The sequence below is a fragment of the Rattus norvegicus genome, chromosome 7 (assembly GCF_021556685.1).
Source record: "Rattus norvegicus strain SHRSP/BbbUtx chromosome 7, alternate assembly SHRSP_T2T, whole genome shotgun sequence".
Classification (NCBI taxonomy): Eukaryota; Metazoa; Chordata; class Mammalia; order Rodentia; family Muridae; genus Rattus; species Rattus norvegicus.
The window spans coordinates 119,963,866-119,981,970 of NC_141540.1; the positions used below are offsets into that span (position 1 = coordinate 119,963,866).

Genomic DNA, 18,105 nt, shown 5'->3' on the forward strand with positions numbered 1-18,105 from the left:
AAGGAGGAACATGGGCCATCCCAGCTTTAGGGTCCATGAGATTATCACTTGTTACACCACCCTCTACATGGTGGTCGGCAGGAATGGCCTCTTCCCCAGAGCAGCTAAATGTTCTGCTGGCAGCCCACCGGGCTTGTATTGGGTTGCCAGAAATGAGGGCTGGAGAAAACGGGAAAGAGTGAATGACCCGCACTTAAAAAACAAAAAACAAAAAAACAAAAAACAACAACAACAACAACAAAAAAGAGTCTTCTGGCCAGTTCCTCCAACTCCAGCAAAGGCCGGAGGCCCAGGACAGAGTTGTCAATCCTGGACTCCCCGAGGTCATCTAAGGAGCAGTGGGCAGCAAAGAGTCCCAGTGGCCTCCTCTGGGTAGTCTGGACTCAGGACAGAGCGAACATTCCCGAGGTCGCCCCGCCTAGGGGCGGTGGGCAGGGGCCTGGTTTGGCATCCTCGCCGCGCCACTGCAGCCCTCCCGGCGTGGCCAGCCCGGGAGGGGGCGCGGCCGCCGCGGGCGGAGCAGGGGCGGAGGGAGCCCGCAGCCCGCCCCCGCCCGGGGATCCGGCCGCCGAGCCCGCGGCCAGGGCGGCGCAGACCGGCCCAGCGACTCTCGGGCAGCGCAGGGACGCGCCGCCGCGCCCGCCCCTGGACCCCCCACCCCACCCCCGGGCTCGACGACACGAGGTAATCGTGGGCGCGGGCCGGGGGAGTGCACACTGTCTTGGGCGCGTGGGGCCAAGCGGTAGAAGGCCAGGGTGTTCAGACTTCTCGGGTGGTTTTGACACGTTGCGGGAGGTCAGGGCACCAAAACCGAAGCACAGCGCTGTGTATACTGGGACTCGGGGAGAGGGCGAGCCTAGGGCCGTCTGCGGCATTTCTGCGCGGGCAACGGAAGGGAAGGGACCCCAGGGCCTCTCGGCGACGCCAGCGCGGGAGCGGGAAGCTGGGGGGTGGGGGAGACGGACGATGGGGACAGGGCACCCTGCCCCCTCCCCAGCTGCATTCCAGGCTGGAGCAGCAGATGAGGTCATCCCGTCCGGTTCCCTTCTGGCCAAGGCAGCCGCTGCCCTCTGTCCGCGCGGGACGGGAGCGAGAGACTCTCCCAAAGTCTCCCTTCCGAGGTCCCCAGAAGTGAGTGTTTCCTGGTTGAAGTCTTTCCTGGACTTCCCATCCCAACTGATTCTGCCCTTCGCCCAACTTTGCAAGACTCACCAAGTTTTGAAGGCCGTTTTCTAGAATGGGAAACTGAGGCTGAGAGAGCACAGCGGTGGAGTGAAGGGCTGTTTAGTTTTAACTCAGGGTGCTGGGGCAGGAAGAAGTCTTAGTCGGTAGTGTCACACAGCTTAATACCACCACTTGGGAAACTGAGGCAGGACGGTCACAATTTCGAGGTCAGCCAGGGCTGTATGTATATCCTACCGGCCGTGAAAGCTCAGAGAAGCCTGAAGTTCAGAGAAGCAGGATCCGGGAAGGTAACTCTGGGTAGCTTGCCTAAGTTTCTCTGTCTTCACCCCCAAAGTGCTGGCCTTTGAGGGGATGCCCCTGGAAGACTTCTAATCCCAAATGTTACAGATTGGGGGAAAATATGAAGCACAGTTTCCACAGGTCAGTGTTGATATCAAAGAGGTTCCCCGTACCTGCCCCACCTGCGCCCCCAGCAGGCTGCCCCGGAGGTAGGGCTCCGCACACCTGCCCGAGGGTGTGTCTGGGTACTCCAAGGAGCGGCGCCTCTGCTCACCCCCCTTCCCCACCATCGGGCCACGTGCCCAGTAAATCTAAGAGTTCTGTGGGGATACTGAGGTCTCACTGTGGCCACCCATGCCCTGGTCACCGACTATGAAGTGCAGAGCCTGGGTCCCATTCCTGCGTGCTAGCTTCCTCATATCTGCTACCTTCATTCAGATGGTTAAGGCAACTCTGCCAGTGTTGGTAGAATGTAAGCTCCAGGGTTCCTGCTATTTTTGTTCTGTAATCTGGATCCCTGCCGCCCCCCCCCCACACTATGTAAGGTGGGAGACATAAGCATTTACAGGTACTATTTCCTGGGCCACCTAAAGGCCAGCAACAGTCTGTGGTTAGTTAGCTCCACGTGGTAGATGGCTGGAAGGAAAGATTCCCCTTCCTCATGAAATGTTGGATTCAAACCCAGCCCTGCCCTGCTCCAGGGTGGGAGAACTGAGTTTCTCCATTCTCTGGCAGAGGCGGCTCCTGCTTTCTCCAAGGGAAAACAGGAGCAGTAGATGAAGTTGAGCCGGGGCGCTCTGCCTCAGTAAGTGGGTGAGGAGGATGCTACCTAGAGGTGCCCAGAGCATTTGGGGGGTGGCTTCATCACAGGGATGGTCAAGGGGTGAGATGGGGACAGGACCTCTCTCCCTGGAAGAACTTCAGACGTTAGAGGATCTGGTGGGAAGGGCACGTGTTCACACGGAGGGGACAGTTGACCCTTCCACGTACCATTTTGCAGAGTGAGCCCTACACAACTCCATAACGCCTTCCTCTGAAGACTAGTTTTTATAGTGCAGGGGAAACCTGGCCAGTGTTTACCTGCCACGGGACCTTGGATGAGTCTGTTGCCTGGCTGGGCTGGCCATGTCAGCCTTCTTTGTAGCCTGAGCCAGCCTTCCAGCCTCAGGGGGGTGTTGGAGACTCATCTGATGACATCATGTCATTGGTCGACCAACAGCAAAGCAGAGTGCTTTATAACTCCAGCAAACATTCCACGAGGACCTCTCGGTACTGGGGGTGCCAGGGAAAAGGATGATTCAGAAGTTGCACCCCCCCAGGTGGGGGAGGAGCTAGGGTTGGAGGAGGATCCAGTGGTAGGACGGAAGAGAATGTAGTCCCAAAACAAAGCAAGCTTTGTCCAGTTCTCCTCTTTGTTTTATCTTGTTAGTTAACCTATTTTGAATTTCAAATAACATTATGGAAGGGCTGCACTGAGAATAGTTCTTATGCTTGGAGGCGGCTCCAGAGCTTTGGAAAATTAAAAACAAAAAAAAAAAAAAAAAAAAAAAAAAAAAAAAACAAGAACCAAAGTTGAAACTCCGGGCTAGATCTTTATCCGCTGAGCAGGTGTGTGGAGGTGACTTGCCCAAGGTCACAGGGTGAGGACTCTGAGTCCCCAGCCTACTCTACCCTCTCAGAAGGTGCCAGGGGGTGGTCCTTTGGCCGGAAGGTTATCTCAGCTAGTGATTAGGCTGGCCACGTGCTGAGTGCTGGGAGGGAGAGAGGCTGGAAAATCCAGGCCTTGCCCCACCCTCACCTTGCTCAGGGAGACAAGACTGGGCCCCAAAAGCTGGTAAGAGCTTGAGTGAGTCAGAGGCACCGAGTTCAAGTCGGGACTAGCTTTTTGATGGGACCTTGAGCAAGCTTGGCCTTCACTAGGTCACAGAAAAATCAGAGTTCAGGGTATAGGATCCCAAATGTTCTCTAACCCCATAAGGAAGGAGAAAGAGAACACAGAGGAACCAGCCAAAAAGGTACAACAGCAGAGGGACCATGAGGGCTCAGAAGGGACATTGATAGGTAGGGAGAAGCTTTCGACACTCACAGGACTTTTTGCCCCCCTAAAACTTGTTCCCCCAACAACAAGACTCCTATATCAACTTGGCCATCAGATAAAGTCCTTTCTTGCAGGCCTTCTCAGAGCCTTGAGTCAGCTTAAGTGTGCAGGAGCCAGCTGGAAAAAGCCACTTCTGACCACAGGGTCCCTTTTCCAGGAAGCACCTCGGAGGCAAAGGCTTCTGTGGAACGTCAGTCGGCTGGCTGTGAGGCAGGCTGTGTACACAGCCGTTCACAAGACCTTGGCAGGGCGCCGCCTTTCTCCTGACCTCCCCAGGTGAATAGATTTGAACCCACAGATCTGAAATTTGCCAGCAAGAGGCACGTTGTACCGGGTCCGGGTTTGCAGGGATGGTGAGCCCAATTCCCCTTCCTCGCTGAGAAGCCCCAGACACTGAGTCACTATAGTTTCTCACTCCTGCCCTGGTGCCTGCCTCCACCGGATCTAGTGTCCGAGTCATCCGACCTGCGCAGGAGAGCCATTGGCACCTCACCCGAGGGTCTTACGTAGAGATTGGTCAATCATTTTTTCTGCTCTGCCGATGCCCGCTGTAGACTCAAAACAGAGTGGAGTCTTTGTGCCTGGTCCATGCAGCGGTACTCAGAGGCTGCCCGTCCACTCTGCCTGTTCTCAAACTCTGACGTGCACTTGTGTGGGCGTGCACGTGTTCAGGTGCTCACGTACAGAAACCAGTGGAGGACATTGGACGCCCCCATTCTGTCACTCTTGCTTAGTCCCTGGAGACGGAGTCGCTTACTGAACCTGAAACTCGTGGTTTTGTTTGGTTGTTTTTTTTTCTAAAGCTAGACTACCTATAATCCCCCTGTCTCCGTCCCTCTCCCTCCAAACACTGGAATTACAGGCACATGCAGCTATGCCCAACTTTTATGTGGCATTGGGGAGCCAAACTCAGGTCCTCAGGCTTGCTCAGTGAGCGTTCCCTCATGCTTCACATCCCCCCCCCCCCAAGCTCTTTTTTGAACTTCCTACACAAGCACCGTGGATCCTCCTTTGTGTGTAAAACCAAGGATCTGTGCGCTGTTGGTCAGCCTCGTTTGTTCTATTGGGTGGCTACTGTTTGGACTCGGATTTCCTCTTCTGCTGACATGTCACAATGCTGTCTTTCTGCCCTTCCAGGTCTCCGCTCCAGGGCAGGGACCACCCTCATTTAAGGCCCATCTCTTATCGCCTTCGAGCAGCCTCACCAGGACCAGGAGCAGGGCCTCTGGGAGAGAGAACCCATAGACTCCCTTGGCCTCAGCACTGGGGACAGTGCCTTAATAGAGTCAAGGGTTTGCCTTCTGCTTGGCCATCTTCATCGAGAGGAAGGGGCTAAAAGGATCCCTGAACCCAGGCTGCCATCTTCCCTGGCCCCAAGGTGGCATGGACTAGCAGTTGTAAGCAACCAAAGCTGATGCCCGGCCCCCAAGGGGGCACAGGAGCCCCCAGCATGAGCCTGGGTAAGCTGTCTCCTGTGGGCTGGGTGCCCAGTTCTCATGGAAAGAGGCGCCTGACAGCAGACATGATCAGTCCCCCGCTCGGGGACTTCCGCCACACCATGCACGTGGGCCGTGGCGGGGACGTCTTCGGTGATACCTCCTTCCTCAGCAACCACGGAGGCCGCTCTGGAAACACCCACCGCTCGCCCCGAAGTTTTCTGGCCAGGAAGCTCCAGCAGGTACGCAGAGTCGGCGTGCCCCCTCGAAGGATGGCTTCCCCGGCTGCAACGTCACCCGCCCCGCCTCCCATCTCTCCCATCATCAAGAATGCCATCTCCCTGCCCCAGCTCAACCAGGCCACCTATGACAGCCTGGTGGTGAGCAAGCTGAGCTTTGATAGCACTCCGGCTAGCTCCACGGATGGCCGCTCCGGTTACGGTGAGGAACTGCGTTCACGGTCTTTTTTTCTTCTGTTGAGATTTTGAGCCCAGAGAGATTCTGCCAAGCCTCCATTTCAGTCTTCCTCCAGAGCTGTTTCATCTCCTAGTGGAAGTCTAGTCCCCAGTCTAGGCTGAGGATGAACGGGATGGGCTTAGGGAGGTGGGGTGTCAGCCTGCTTAGTTAGGTCCTATAACACAGAGGTTGAGATAAATATGGGGTTCGCATCTAACAGGTCTCTGACTCTCTCTGTGGCTCACACAAGCCTCTCCCCCCGACCCCCGTCTCTGAGCTCATAACCTCACAAGCCAGACCTCCCCCTTCCTGGCTCATAACCATTAAGCAACCCCAGTGTCAGAGGTATAACTCTGAGCCCACTCTGGTTTCTAGTTCTCGTTCTTCCGACTGCAGTAAGCGCATGGACCCCCAAGCTCCGATCTTCACCTCCATGGGTCCCCTAGTCTCATTGCTAAGATTCAGTGAAGTCATGAGGCCAGTCTGATCTGCATAGTGAGTTCCAGAACAGCCTGGGGTACTACATTGGGAGACACACACACACACACACACACACACACCCGTCTCAAAATGCAAAACAAAACAAAGAAAACAAAGATAGAGTGAAATCGCACACGCTCTGGGCTGGTTTGTAGCAGATGCTAGGGGCAGGAGCTGTTATTTGGACAAAGGCTTCAGTGACTTGGCAAATTGACCCAGGTGTGAATGCCACCTGGGCCTTGGCAGGACAACTCACCAGGGGACCGTGGGTTACTTCTGCCCCCTCGTGGTCATATTCTGCATTACAGTCTTGCTGCCACTAGGTACTAGGAACTCCATCACCTGTGTCAGGCTTGGGAGTCCCAGAAGCAAGAGTTGTGCTGGTAAACTTTTGGAAGACATGTGCCTGTCCTGAGAGCCTGTGATTTCTCTGTTCTGGCCCTGGCTTCTGGTTCTTTCTGGTATCCACAGATCAACTCAGGTGCTATGAGTTTACCTGCAGCCATCGGTCAGCATCGGAAGCAGGAGCCATGGCCAAGCCCACACCAGGGACTGGGTGTCAAGACTCAAGCTGTATCTATAGTTCCACCCTGACAGACTAGCCTGTGTCTCATGCCAAACTGAACTTCTGTTTTTATTTGCTCTTCTGCAAGTGAGGTTCAGGTTAATTTCACAGAGAGAGCATAGAAGCCTGTGGGGTCCTTACATTAGAAAAGCAGGCAAAATGGAAACCAGCAAGGGGTACAGCTTACCTACTGAGGGCCACACTGTAGGTCAGGGTTGTCCTGACTGTGTGTCCAAGAACAGGCTAGGGACCCCACCCCTGACCTTCTCCCCATTTCTCTGCTAGGCCTGGAGTCTGGGTTCTGCACCATCTCACGCCTTCCACGAGTGGAAAAACACAGCAGCCGTGACCGTGACCATGACCGTGACCCGGACCATTCTCAAGACCGAGAGCAAAGTTCTTCCCCCTCTGAGCCTAACCCTAACCCTGAGCTTCGACGCTCTGACTCTCTCTTGTCCTTCCGTTTTGACCTTGACCTTGGGCCCTCACTCCTCAGTGAGCTGCTAGGAGTCATGAGCCTTTCAGAAGCCCCTGCTGCCAACCCCCCTGCTCCTGCTGCCAACCCTGCCCCTACTGCAAAACCCCCAGCCGATGCAGTAACCACTCTAGACACTGTGACAAGCCTTCCAGCCCCCACGGCAAGCTCCCCATCCAGTGGACGTTTCCCCAATGGGGTAACTGCCGTGTTGGGCCCCGTGGCTGAGGTAAAGGCCAGTCCTGTGGGAGAGGGTCCCCAGGTACCCTCCAAAATGGCCTTTGACAGGCGTGGAGCCAGCTGGGGGGCCATCCGGGCCAGCCGTCACTACACGGAGATGGATGCGCGGCGGGAGCTGGCAGGGGTCCTACCCCAAGTCCATGGCTCCTGGGAGAGTCTGAATGAAGAATGGAGTGCACCTCCGGCCAGCAGCAGGGCTCCTGTGCCCAGCACGGTGCAGGCCAATGCCTTTGAGTTTGCTGACGCTGATGAGGATGACGAGGTCAAGGTGTGAGAGACTGGCCGTGGGCCCAGGTCCTGCCAGCCTAGGGGCTCACACAGAAGGGCTGAGTTAATTTCCTTAACGACTGCGTCTGTCCTCAAGACATGGTCACCTGCCCAACGGGAGTTGCCCCAAACCCTTCCTGCTCTATGCAAGGCAGGCTTGGATGTGGGGAGGGTCCCTGCTGACCTGACCCAGCTCCCTCCATGCCCCTAGGCCCACTAGCCCTTTAGTCATAACATATGCCACCCCCCTGTGGCCTGACAGTATGGCCTTTGTGCCCCAAGATGTTTCCCTGGTGGGTGGGGGTGGGGCAAGGACCACACAGGGCCATTGTCTGAGTGGGACTGCCTGCCCCTGCTCATGGAGAGCTGCCGCAGAAGGCCACCACTGTGTTTTCAATAGCTGGTTCCAGGCTTCTCCTCAGTTCCCTGAGAAAGGTCAGGTGTGACCTCTAAGTAGATTCTATCTTATGTGTACCCCAGAGCTGCCTCCCATGCCTGATTGTAAAAGCCTTTCTGGTAAGATCTGTCTGCCCAAGGAGGCAGGCCTTGGCCCCTGCCGAGGTGTACTTTATCCTCCTGGGAGTTTGGAAAGTTGAGGACCCCCTTCCAGCAACCCCCCTCCAGCTAGGAGAGGGGGGCCAGACGAGGTAATGAGTAACCAGCCTGGAATGTTGGAAGATAAGAGGCCCAGGTGGGACCCTTATCTCCAGTTCCTGGAACACCCCTGCCCCAGGTGCCAGGAACCAGTATCTGCCCCATAATCCCATGGGGCAGCTTGGCAGGTGCTCAGATCACCCGGAGAGAGACAGGTTCCCATGCACAGGGTGGCTCAGGATCACCTCCCGTCCTCTTCTCTTGGCAATGCTATACCCTGTGCCTCAGTTTCCTCCCCTGCACCAAAGACGGGGAGCATTAACACTTATGGAAAGTGCTAACAGTTCTTGCTGTGGAAATAATAAAAATGGATTCTTTTATTTGGCCTTGAACTTGGGGAAGGGGTTAATTAGTTAGGGCAGGAGTTCAGAGTGAACGGTGAGTAAGAGCAGAACCTATAAAGACTGCGGTTCTGGTGGGGGCTTGCTGGAGGGCTGGCTGAAGCTGGTTTGGGGCTAAGGTCTTCTGAGGAGATGCTCACTCGAGCTTGAAGGAGGAGATCTGGAGCCCATCCATGCTTAAGTAGCGCAGGTGGTTGTGGCCCAGCCTGTTGGGGAAGGTCAGCGAGTGTCCATCAGGCAGCGTCACCTTGAAGTCTTTGTCTTGGAAGGTAAGGGTGAGCTGCAAGGGGGAGGAAGCTTGTGAGGAGAGCCTGGGAAGTGTCCTGACAGGTGCCTGGTGGGGCTCCCCAGGCCGGGGCAGGAGGACCACCTTTGGGCTCCCCTTTGACCTCACCTTGACCTCTGACCCTGGACTGAAACAGGAATGGTTTTCTCGTTGCTCTTGTCCCCAGCTGCTACCGTCAAGGGTGTTACAGACAATGGTGGATTCATTGAAGCGAGGGTTAAAATGCAGGTTCAGCGTTTCTTTCCCCTGGCCCAGGTTAATGGTGAAGCTGTAGAGAGTGGTGGGGAGAAGGGCTTAGGACAGGGGGCTTTGGTTGACCACAAGCTGGAAGAGTAAGGGAAGGTGTAACTGAGATCTGTGTTGGGCTGTGCATTGTACTGAGTGTTCTGTTGGGAATAGGTTCTGAGGCTGTTGACAGAGTTACTGGTCTTGACAACTTCAGGAGTCAGAGTTGTCTGTTCCAGGGTCGAGACAGTTGAAGGACTGTCACCAGAGGGGTATGGGCAGGGGTAGGTGGCTCAGCAGGATCACTAGAGGAGCCTGGGTTGGACGTTCAGAGCCCTTGAAAGTGGAACGTTCTGGGTGTGGGATTCTATCATGGGTAGAGGTGCTAAGACCAAATCTGTGTGTTTCTGCAAATGAGGGACCTGGGTAGGAAAGGACTGTTTCTCTTAGGTCTTCCTCTGGGTGCCTGCCTGCCTCCTTCCTAACCAACAATGGCCAGAGGTTCGTTTTAAGAGATACTGCTGTACACTTACCAAGCCTGGTACTAAATAGCAGGGGTGGGGTGTGGCGAGTGGCGCAGTGCTCAGAGGAAACAAGTGAGACCTTTGCTGCCCCCTGGTGGCTGCCTCTGGTTAGAGTCACGGGACCCGGTTTAGAGGGCGGTGTGTGGGAGGATGTATAACAATACAACTTAAGTAGGGACTCAGAGCGCCATCCCTCTCCAATTGAGAGAAGGAACAGAGAGCACAGTTTCAATTCTGACATTCTGAAGGTTCCCAACCCAAAGCTTAGATGCAAAGTCTGTTCCTAACTAGAGCCACCCAGGGGTGTGGTAAGGAGCATTCAAAAAAGAATCGCTCCTTCCTGAGTCTTTGAGGGTCCCAGTCCTCAGCCATCCCCACACCTTACTCACCTGTTAACATCATTGTGGATCTTGCCTTTAATCTTCAGGGACATCCCTGATTTCATGTTCAGGTTTGTGACCTCGAATTTCTCCTAGAGAAAACTTTTGTTAGATCCACAAGGAACCATGAGAGGGATCCGTCGGCCTGCTTCCACCTCACCATCCTGGATGACTCCGTCCCCTCTCTGCCCTCACAGAGACCACAGCGTTCTGACTCAGGCTTCCCAGAGCCCTCTTACCCGCTGTTGGCTCTCCTCCACCCCACAACCCAAAAGGAGACTGACTAGGACTGGAGGTTCACAGAGCGAACAGCCTGACCTTTGCTGATGTTGTAGTTTCCCATTGTTCAAGAAGCACAGTGCCCTCGGCAGACCCAAGCCATCTGAATGATGCAAAAATGACCAGGTTGGGCTGGGTGTGGTGGTATCTGCCTTTAATCCCAGCACTTGGGAGGCTGTGAGCTTGAGGTCAACCTAATCTACCTTCGCAAGTTCTAGGCCAGTCAGAGCTACATCGTGAAACCCTCTCTCAACAAATAAACAAACAACAATGCAATGCAGTGAGGTATATTTGCGATCCAAGTATGAGGAGGTAGAGTCAGGAGGATCTGGGACTCCCCGGCCAGGCAGTCTAGCCTAATTGGCTAATTTTAAGCTCTAGGCTGCGGAGAGACCTTGTCTCAAAGGAAGTGAACAGCATTTCCTGGGGGGTGACAGCTAAGGTTGTGCGTGCACCCCCTCCACACCCACATGCAGCCCTCCACATGCACTGAAAAGGGGAGAACACGCAGAATACATGATGTGCAAGCATACAATTGTCAAACGCCAAAATCAGTTAACCTATCAGGGCTGGGATGTAGCTAAGTGGTAGAGAATTTGCCTAACAGGCATAAGTCCCAGATTTCCAAACCCAGCCCTTGAAAAGAAAAAAAGACTAAAGCATTTGCAGAGTGTCCATTTTGCAGCAGATGCTGAGGGAGACGCCCGCCCTGCCCCGCCCAACCCCCAGACCAATAGCAGCCGTTTTCCGGCAGGTTGCTGGAAGTTCAGCATCCAGTTTGGGAGACCCAAGACCAGGCTGGGCCTAACCCACATGGCAGAATGAGGGTAGCCGCCCTGCCTGTTCTATCTAGCTGTCCCTCTGCTCCTGCTTCCAAACGGAATCGGCAGTTCTCCAGTTGGTTTCCTGGCAGCTGACTCCTCCTCTTCCATCGTTGATGGTTAAAAGGGAAAGGCTGAGTTTTCTAAGCCACCACTTTGAAATGTCCATCTTCTATACTGGTGACCCGAGAGTGACAGTTGAGCTGAGTGGCTCTTACAAGCAGCATTTCTGTACTGTGGGGTTCTGCTTATTGACATGGTTTCTCTGTCTAGATTCTTTTACTATAATTTTTTTTATGTATATGAATGTTTTGCCTGCATGGATGACTGTGCACCATAGGCAGGCCTGGTGCCTTTGAAAGCCAGCAGAGGACATTGGCTGTCCCTGGAACTGGAGTATCATATGGTTGTGAGCTACCATGAGATTCGAACCTGGGTCCTCCAGAAGAGCACCCAGTGCCCTTAACTGCTGAGCCCCTTGACTTGTTATACTCTGTTGACAACCATCACCAAAGATTCCTGTGTCAGCTCCCCTGTATGTGTGTGGGGGGAGAGGGTGGTGCAAACTGGGGGTGAGGCCAAGGGTTGTCTATCCTTTCTTACTACAAAGAAGGATGGAGGATGACTGATTCATGTGCAAGGGGATCTTTAGACCTTGCCCAAATACCCTCTCTTACTACATGTAGCCCAGGCTGGCTTTGAACTGATGATCTTCTTACATTCTTACAGTGACTTCCTAAGTGCTTTGATTATAGGCATGAGTCATGGTGTTAATCCAGACTCATGGGAGGCAGAGGCAGGGGGATCTCTGTGGTGAGAATTTTGAAGGCTTTGGTTTCTTTAAGAGAGAGAGAGAGAGAGAGAGAGAGAGAGAGAGAGAGAGAGAGAGAGAGAGAGATTTTAAGAATATGTTTTCATTTTAATCCCAGGCTTGGGATATGGGGCTGCCTCAGAGTGTCTACGGCAGCTGACTGTGATTTGGTTTGTGCTCTAGCAGAGGCATGGTTTTACCAGCTGCAGATAGTTTCTGCAGTTGTATGACATGGAATGCTGGGGACTTTTCAGAGGGTACATAAACGCTAGGGCCCCGAGAGGTGGAGGGCTGTTTTGGGTTGTCATTGGCCACCTATTGTTAAGTATTTGTGGGCAAAGAAGAAATAACAACAAGAAGTTAAATGGCGAAGATCAAACTTGCCCCAAAGGAACCTTATGCCCCTAATCAAGAGAATGTAGTTTAATGATAACATTGCCCCAGTTTCAACCCCCCACTTTCCTTCCCCCTCTATCCTTTCTTCTCTCTTACCTAGCTAGTATTAGGGCGTTGAAAGGGTGGAAGAAAAAGGGTAGGGAAGGGTGGAAGAAAGAACCCACAAAGTAGCCAACAATAGCTACAGATCTCTGTGAGTTCAAGGCCAGCCTGGTCTACAGAAGAAGTTATAGGACAGCCAGAGCTGTTACACAGAGAAAACCTGTCTAGAAAATAAGTAAAATAAAATAAAGGAAACATTCACTCTGGGAGGGGGAACTCTGACAGCAAAGTCATTTCAGTAGCAAGCACTTTAGAACAGGGTCCTGCACCTCTCCCTAGGGAATGGGGTGGGCAGGTGTCTCTTTGGGGAATCCTGTGTGCCTTGAGATAGCTCACAGTTTCCTTAGCCTCTGCTCTTCCTAGATGGTCACAATGAAAGCATGTTCACTGTGTTCTTGGGGCCGAGAGATCTGGAGTTGGGAAGTGAAACAGCCTCCTGTAGGAACTACTCTGGGTTTAGCCAAGTGAACACTCTGCTCTCTTCAGGCTCTTGGGAGCAGAGCTATCCCAAGGGACATGAGTTGATCCAGAAAGGACAGTTCATGGTTCCTCCCAGAGGAGCTAAGGAGCAGAGGCGTGAAATGGTGACACTCACACATTCTCACTGCGTGTGCACCCATGCCAGTACCCCGGAAACCACGCCATCCACCCTACCCTGGCTTCCTGGGATGGGTGGAATGAGCAACGGACACCTCATCTTTACATCTCTGACTTCCTGGCTAGAGCAGAAGAACTGAGAGCCCTTGAGACTGAGGGTGGAAGCTACCACAAGGGTACAAGGAAGGCCAGGGTTGGGGGCACATTAGTATAAATAGGGACGCTGGGACTTGAGAGCATGTGCAGACCCAGAACCGTGTCCCAACTCAACAAAGCCTAAAACCAGAGAGCTAGAAGGCAAAATCAGGTGGGAGATGGGTAGTTCATAGGTGGTGGGGATGGTAAGGGTGGGTAGGACCAAGTCCCAGCACTACCTCTAGCTGGTCATGTGACTTGGGGCCAGCCTTACCCCACTGAGTGGGTTCCCCACTCGTGCCGTGAAGTGGTTATATGGAAGGAGAAAGAAAAAAAAAGCAAAAGAGTTGAGATGGCCAAAGTAGAGAAAACCGAGGGAGTGTCTGAGGCACCACGGGGCTTCCTGAGAGGCAGAGGCAAGGATAGCAATCTCTCTTCCAGTGACAACACCCAGTCATATAGACATCCTGCACACTGCCTATCTGCGCGCGCGCGCGCACACACACACACACACACACACACACACACACACACACAATTTCAAAGAGGGCACATGAGCACACCCCCAAAACGAAGGCTAGCTGCAGATGGGGCAAAACCTGTAGTTACAAAGCTTCCAGAGAAGGTGCCTACAGGTCCCAAGCACCCACAGGAAACTGGAATAGATAATAAACTGCCTCCTAGATCCTTCAGGGAGTGCCAGGCCCTGCCCACCCTGGATTCCAGACTTGGCCAGGACCATGAGAAAAATCACTATGGTGGTGAGCCCCCTATTTTGAAGTGGTTTGTTCCAACAGTGCTAGGAGATGAACCTATCATTTAAACCCCAGGGGGAGCCATGTGGTCCTATCCTACACACATCAGGGGAGACCAGTTTCCAGAGAGAGGGACGTCAACTTGTCCAAAGTCTACCAGAAGCTTCAGAGGAGCCAGATTGAAACACAGGCTCTCGAGAGTGTGCAATATGTAAATAGCCTCCTATGATTTCATCTTGAGCCTCAGTTTCCCTCCCTCCATCCTTCCCTCCCTTCCTTGTCCTTCCTTTCTCCCTTTCCTTCTCCCTCTCCCCCCCCCCCTCTTTCTTTCTTTTGACAGGATGTCAGTCTATAGCAGGAACTCATTATGTACACCAGGCTGGCCTCAAACTCAGAGATCCCCCCGCCTCTGGGCCTTGAATACTGGGCTTTGTGTATTGCACCATCACATCCAGTCTATGCAGTGCTGGAGACCGAACCCAGGGCTTCATGCATGCTGGACAAGCACTTTACCCACTGAGCAAGACTCCGTGCAGTTCCTTTGAAAATATGCTATTTTCTGGTGCTGGAGATCCAATCCAGGCAGGGCCTTGCACCTGCTGAATCCTTGCCCATGCTCTAGCCCCTGAACTTCAACTTCTCATCTTTACGAGACTCAATAGAGGTTGGCAGTCATAATTAACATGACTATTGCTGTCCTTGCAGAGGGAGAGACAAGTCCTGGCCCTGAACCTGGTGGTAACAGACAGACAGACAACTCCGGTACTAAGGTGTTGAGATTATCCACCAGCTTTCGTTTTTTAGTTTTGGAGACAGGGTCTCTCTACATAGCCCTGGCTATCCTGGAACTCTCTGTAGACCAGGCTGTCCTTGAACTCACAGAGATCCGCCTGCCTCTGCCTCTCTAGTGCTGGGATTAAAGGTGTGTGTGTGTCACCAGCTTGGCAACCCAGCTTTCTTTTTGATTCTCCTGGAGAAACTGAGACAAAGAGAAGGGTGGCAATAATGGACCCCCAAGACACCCCCACCCCACACACTCAAGCAGACAAGTGAACCGAGGGAAGTGGGCCCAGAGGACCAGCATCCTCACCGACATGGTGACGGCTCCTGGACACAGCTCTCCCAGTTGCTCCTAGAGGCTTGAGCTCAAGGTACCCCCTCTCGGTCAGGCTTATAATCCCAGGATATTACACATTAACTACCCCAAGGCCCTAAATAGGGACTTTGGACCTTTATCTCCTAATATCCCCTGGCCTGCATGTGTAAGCACTCCACAAACAGGAAGACGGCGCCTCGCTCGCTCTGCCTCCCCATTCCGAGCGTCCCTCTGGTCCTTCTGGCAATTCCTACCAGCCTCCATGGTCAGTACTCCACAAAGCCCAAGGGAGGAGGCCCTAGGCCACCCCCACACAAACCACAGACACCCCGATCTTGGCAGGCTATCCAACCTCCTTTCTGAGCCCAGCTCCTACAACCACAAAAAGACAGGCTGGCTGTGTAAAAAAAAAATGTCCAGGCTTCTAATTTTCAGTGCGTCATGAGTCATTCAAAGGCTTTTTCCCTTCTCTCATCCGTGCCTTCTCTGATTATACACATAATTTGTTTCTTTTTCCTTCTTCTTGTGAAACAGAGTCTAACCATTTAGCCCAGGTTAGCCCCTCTGTCCTCCTGCTTCTGCCCCAAGTGCTGGGATTACAGGCAGGAAATACCATATCTGGATGCACACATTTTGTTTCAAACGTGATGCATGGCAGACTCAAAGAAACACCTAGGGCCAGTGAGATGGCTTAGCGGATAAATGTGCTTGCTGCCAAGCCTAACCACCCAGGGTTTGATTCCCGGAGCTCACATGATAGAAGGAAAGAATCAATTCTTGCAAATTGTCCCATTTTGACCTCCACACATGTACCGGGGCACACACATGCACACACGAATATGTATAATTTAAGTGCTTAAAAATGGGCAGAAGGAAGATGCCAAAAGTAGACTCTTCTGTGAGGGCTGGGTGGTTCAGTGGTGTGGATGCACACCCTGTGGCTTCTATCCCTGGCACCACGCACAAAACAGTGGGTTCTGCTGGGACAGAGACCAAATGTGCAGAAGGGAACCCAAGGGCTTGGGGATGCTGGGGGTTTATGTGCTTTGCCCTTAGTTTTTGTGAATTGTGTGGTGGTTGGGCTCCACATACACAATTAGATACCGTCAATAAGAAATCCTACGTACATACTTCCTCTGCTGGAAGGGAGCCTGCGCTCTGTCTGTCCTTCCAGCAGGTTTGTGTCCCAGACATGTCTATACAGTTGTCTATCCTCCGCCATTTGGGAACACTGAGGCTCACAGATCTGCCTTTCAGAACCCGGTGTCGCTGGCTGTGAAAGACTCCACTCTCCAAGGCTTAGTATATGGAACCCATGTCCTGCCTCTGATCGCCTCCTTTCATTGTAATTTGCCCCCACTAAAAACGCTACTCCATCAGCACCCCCAACAACCTCCCCAGTACACATTCCCAGAGACAGAACTTTGCCATCGCTCTGGACCGGCAACCCATAGAGCCTTCCGTCCAAGCTGGCAGTGACTGTGCTGGGCTGGGCACTGGGAGACCAGCCCTGCTGAGCCCCATGTAGTGCCAGGAGCTGATGGGTGGCTCACTGCCCAGTGCTCCCATCAGATGCCACCTTCAGTGCCAGGCCAGGAGGGGAGTGGTTGATTTCCTTGTTTTACCCACAAGGAAATGAATTGCTTCTCGGCCTTTCTCCCAGAAGCCAAAGGAGATAAGACATTGGAAAGTGCAATAGAAAGGGGACCTGGTGCTTCTCCGATGACAGCTTAACTCACTCACCACAGAAGTTGTGGAGAGGGGCTGGGGTAGTAGCTCAGTGGTAGAGCACTTGCCTAGGAAGCGCAAGGCCCTGGGTTCGGTCCCCAGCTCCGAAAAAAAAAAAAAAAAGAACCAAAAAAAAAGAAGTTGTGGAGAACAGATATAAAAAGAACAGAAAGTTCATGTTTCTGAAGAGAATCTTTGCAGCCAAAGGGACAGGGCAAGACATAAGGCTGTGTGCCTTTTTGGCTATATGTTATTGTTTGCTTGTTTTTAATACAGGGTGGCCTAGAATTCACTAGTTACCTCAGGCTAGCCTGAGATATCCTCCTGCCTCAGAGTCCCAGGTGCTGGGATTATAATTGTATAAACAAGCCAAGGTTGCATGTAGATCAATTGTGCTCGAGTGGTGTGTGTGTGTGTGTGTGTGCATATGTGGTCCATGCATGCATGCATGGGGAGCACACATCCACACACATGGATTTGGAAGCCAGAGAAGCACATCAGGCCGTTCCTCCACTGCTCCCTGTCTTATGCCTTGAAACAGATCTCACAGAGCCACAAGCTCTTCCTTTTGGCCAAGCTGGCTGACCAGCAAGCTCACAGCATCCTCCTGTCTCCACCCTCCAATGATGGGAGGAGGCGTGCACAGTTATGTGGGTGCTGGGGATTTGAACTCAGATCCTCATGTTCCAGAGCAAGTGCTCTTATACATTGAGCCATCTTTCCCAGAGGACTCCACCCTCTACACACACACTTTCGTAAGACCAGCTGCACTCACATCACTGGCCCTGTGCTTTGCTCCTAACTGAAAGAGTTACAATACACTAGTGATAGGCTGTCATGGCCAAGGTTAGGACTGGGGTCTGAACGTTCGCCCCCAAACTCATGGTGGATTCATCGTCCTCAGCTGGGCACAGTGGTGCAGGCCTACTACTCTAAGGCTTGAGGGGGATCAAGAGTTCAAAGTTATCTTTGGCTATGTGGTAGATGGAGGCCAGTCTGGGCTACTGAAGACTTAATCTCAGGGGAGAAAATGCCATTGGGTCAAAATACAAGGCTGGATCTTGAAGAGACGGTTAGGACACCTAGTCACCTGGTAGATTAATGCCAGAATGGGCTCCTAATAAAAGTGTGGGTTGGGCTCAACTTCCTCCTTGCCTGCCATATGTTCTCTCTTGTTCCTGGCTATGCCATGACACAGCGTAAGAACCCCAGCCTGGTGCAGTGGCACCGTGGAATTCTCATGGACTCTGTGTCCCAGCCTTCGGGACACAGAGAGTGAACATCTCTTGTCAAGCTTTGGTCTGTGGTATTCTGATACAGCAGCAGAAAAGCAGACTGAGACAAGAATATTACCAAGGGACGGTTCTCCCTGTCCTTATTCGGACACAAGCAGCACAGCCCCGTGGTGACGATCCTAATGAGAAGGCCTGTGTGCCAAAGAACTGGTCTCAATCTACACACAGCCTCACGCCACACGGGTGCTCTTGCCCTTGG

General features: G+C 53.0%; 2 protein-coding genes across 8 annotated transcripts; one reads left to right on the plus strand and one right to left on the minus strand.

Annotated features, from left to right (window-relative positions):
- The first annotated feature begins 590 nt into the window (after window positions 1-590).
- Window positions 591-8,455, plus strand: Cdc42ep1 (CDC42 effector protein 1). 7 transcript variants are annotated; one of them, XM_087557444.1, is made up of 5 exons: window positions 591-684; window positions 1,520-1,605; window positions 3,637-3,838; window positions 4,700-5,439; window positions 6,785-8,455. In XM_087557444.1, exons 4-5 carry the CDS (start codon window positions 4,977-4,979, stop codon window positions 7,486-7,488), a joined length of 1,167 nt encoding a protein of 388 aa, XP_087413570.1. In that variant the 5' UTR covers window positions 591-684; window positions 1,520-1,605; window positions 3,637-3,838; window positions 4,700-4,976; the 3' UTR covers window positions 7,489-8,455.
- On the minus strand, window positions 8,423-14,910 carry Lgals2 (galectin 2). Its single transcript, NM_133599.2, has 4 exons — window positions 14,878-14,910; window positions 9,901-9,983; window positions 8,871-9,030; window positions 8,423-8,756 (listed from the first exon to the last, which is right to left on the minus strand). The coding sequence occupies exons 1-4, from the start codon at window positions 14,881-14,883 to the stop codon at window positions 8,613-8,615; spliced, it is 393 nt and encodes a 130-aa protein (NP_598283.1). The 5' UTR covers window positions 14,884-14,910; the 3' UTR covers window positions 8,423-8,612.
- Between the last annotated feature and the right edge of the window lie 3,195 nt (window positions 14,911-18,105).

Bases quoted from the DNA above. Each gene is read 5' to 3' on its own strand.
- Cdc42ep1 (XM_087557447.1), top strand. From the start codon at position 4,977: ATGCCCGGCCCCCAAGGGGGCACAGGAGCCCCCAGCATGAGCCTGGGT. The intron at 5,440-6,784 runs GTGAGGAACTGC...TTTCTCTGCTAG, and splicing joins GGATGGCCGCTCCGGTTACG to GCCTGGAGTCTGGGTTCTGC.
- Lgals2 (NM_133599.2), bottom strand. The intron at 9,031-9,900 runs GTGAGTAAGGTG...CACTCTCTACAG, and splicing joins ATCCACAATGATGTTAACAG to CTTCACCATTAACCTGGGCC. The intron at 8,757-8,870 runs GTGAGGTCAAAG...TCCCCCTTGCAG, and splicing joins GTCCAGGGTCAGAGGTCAAG to CTCACCCTTACCTTCCAAGA.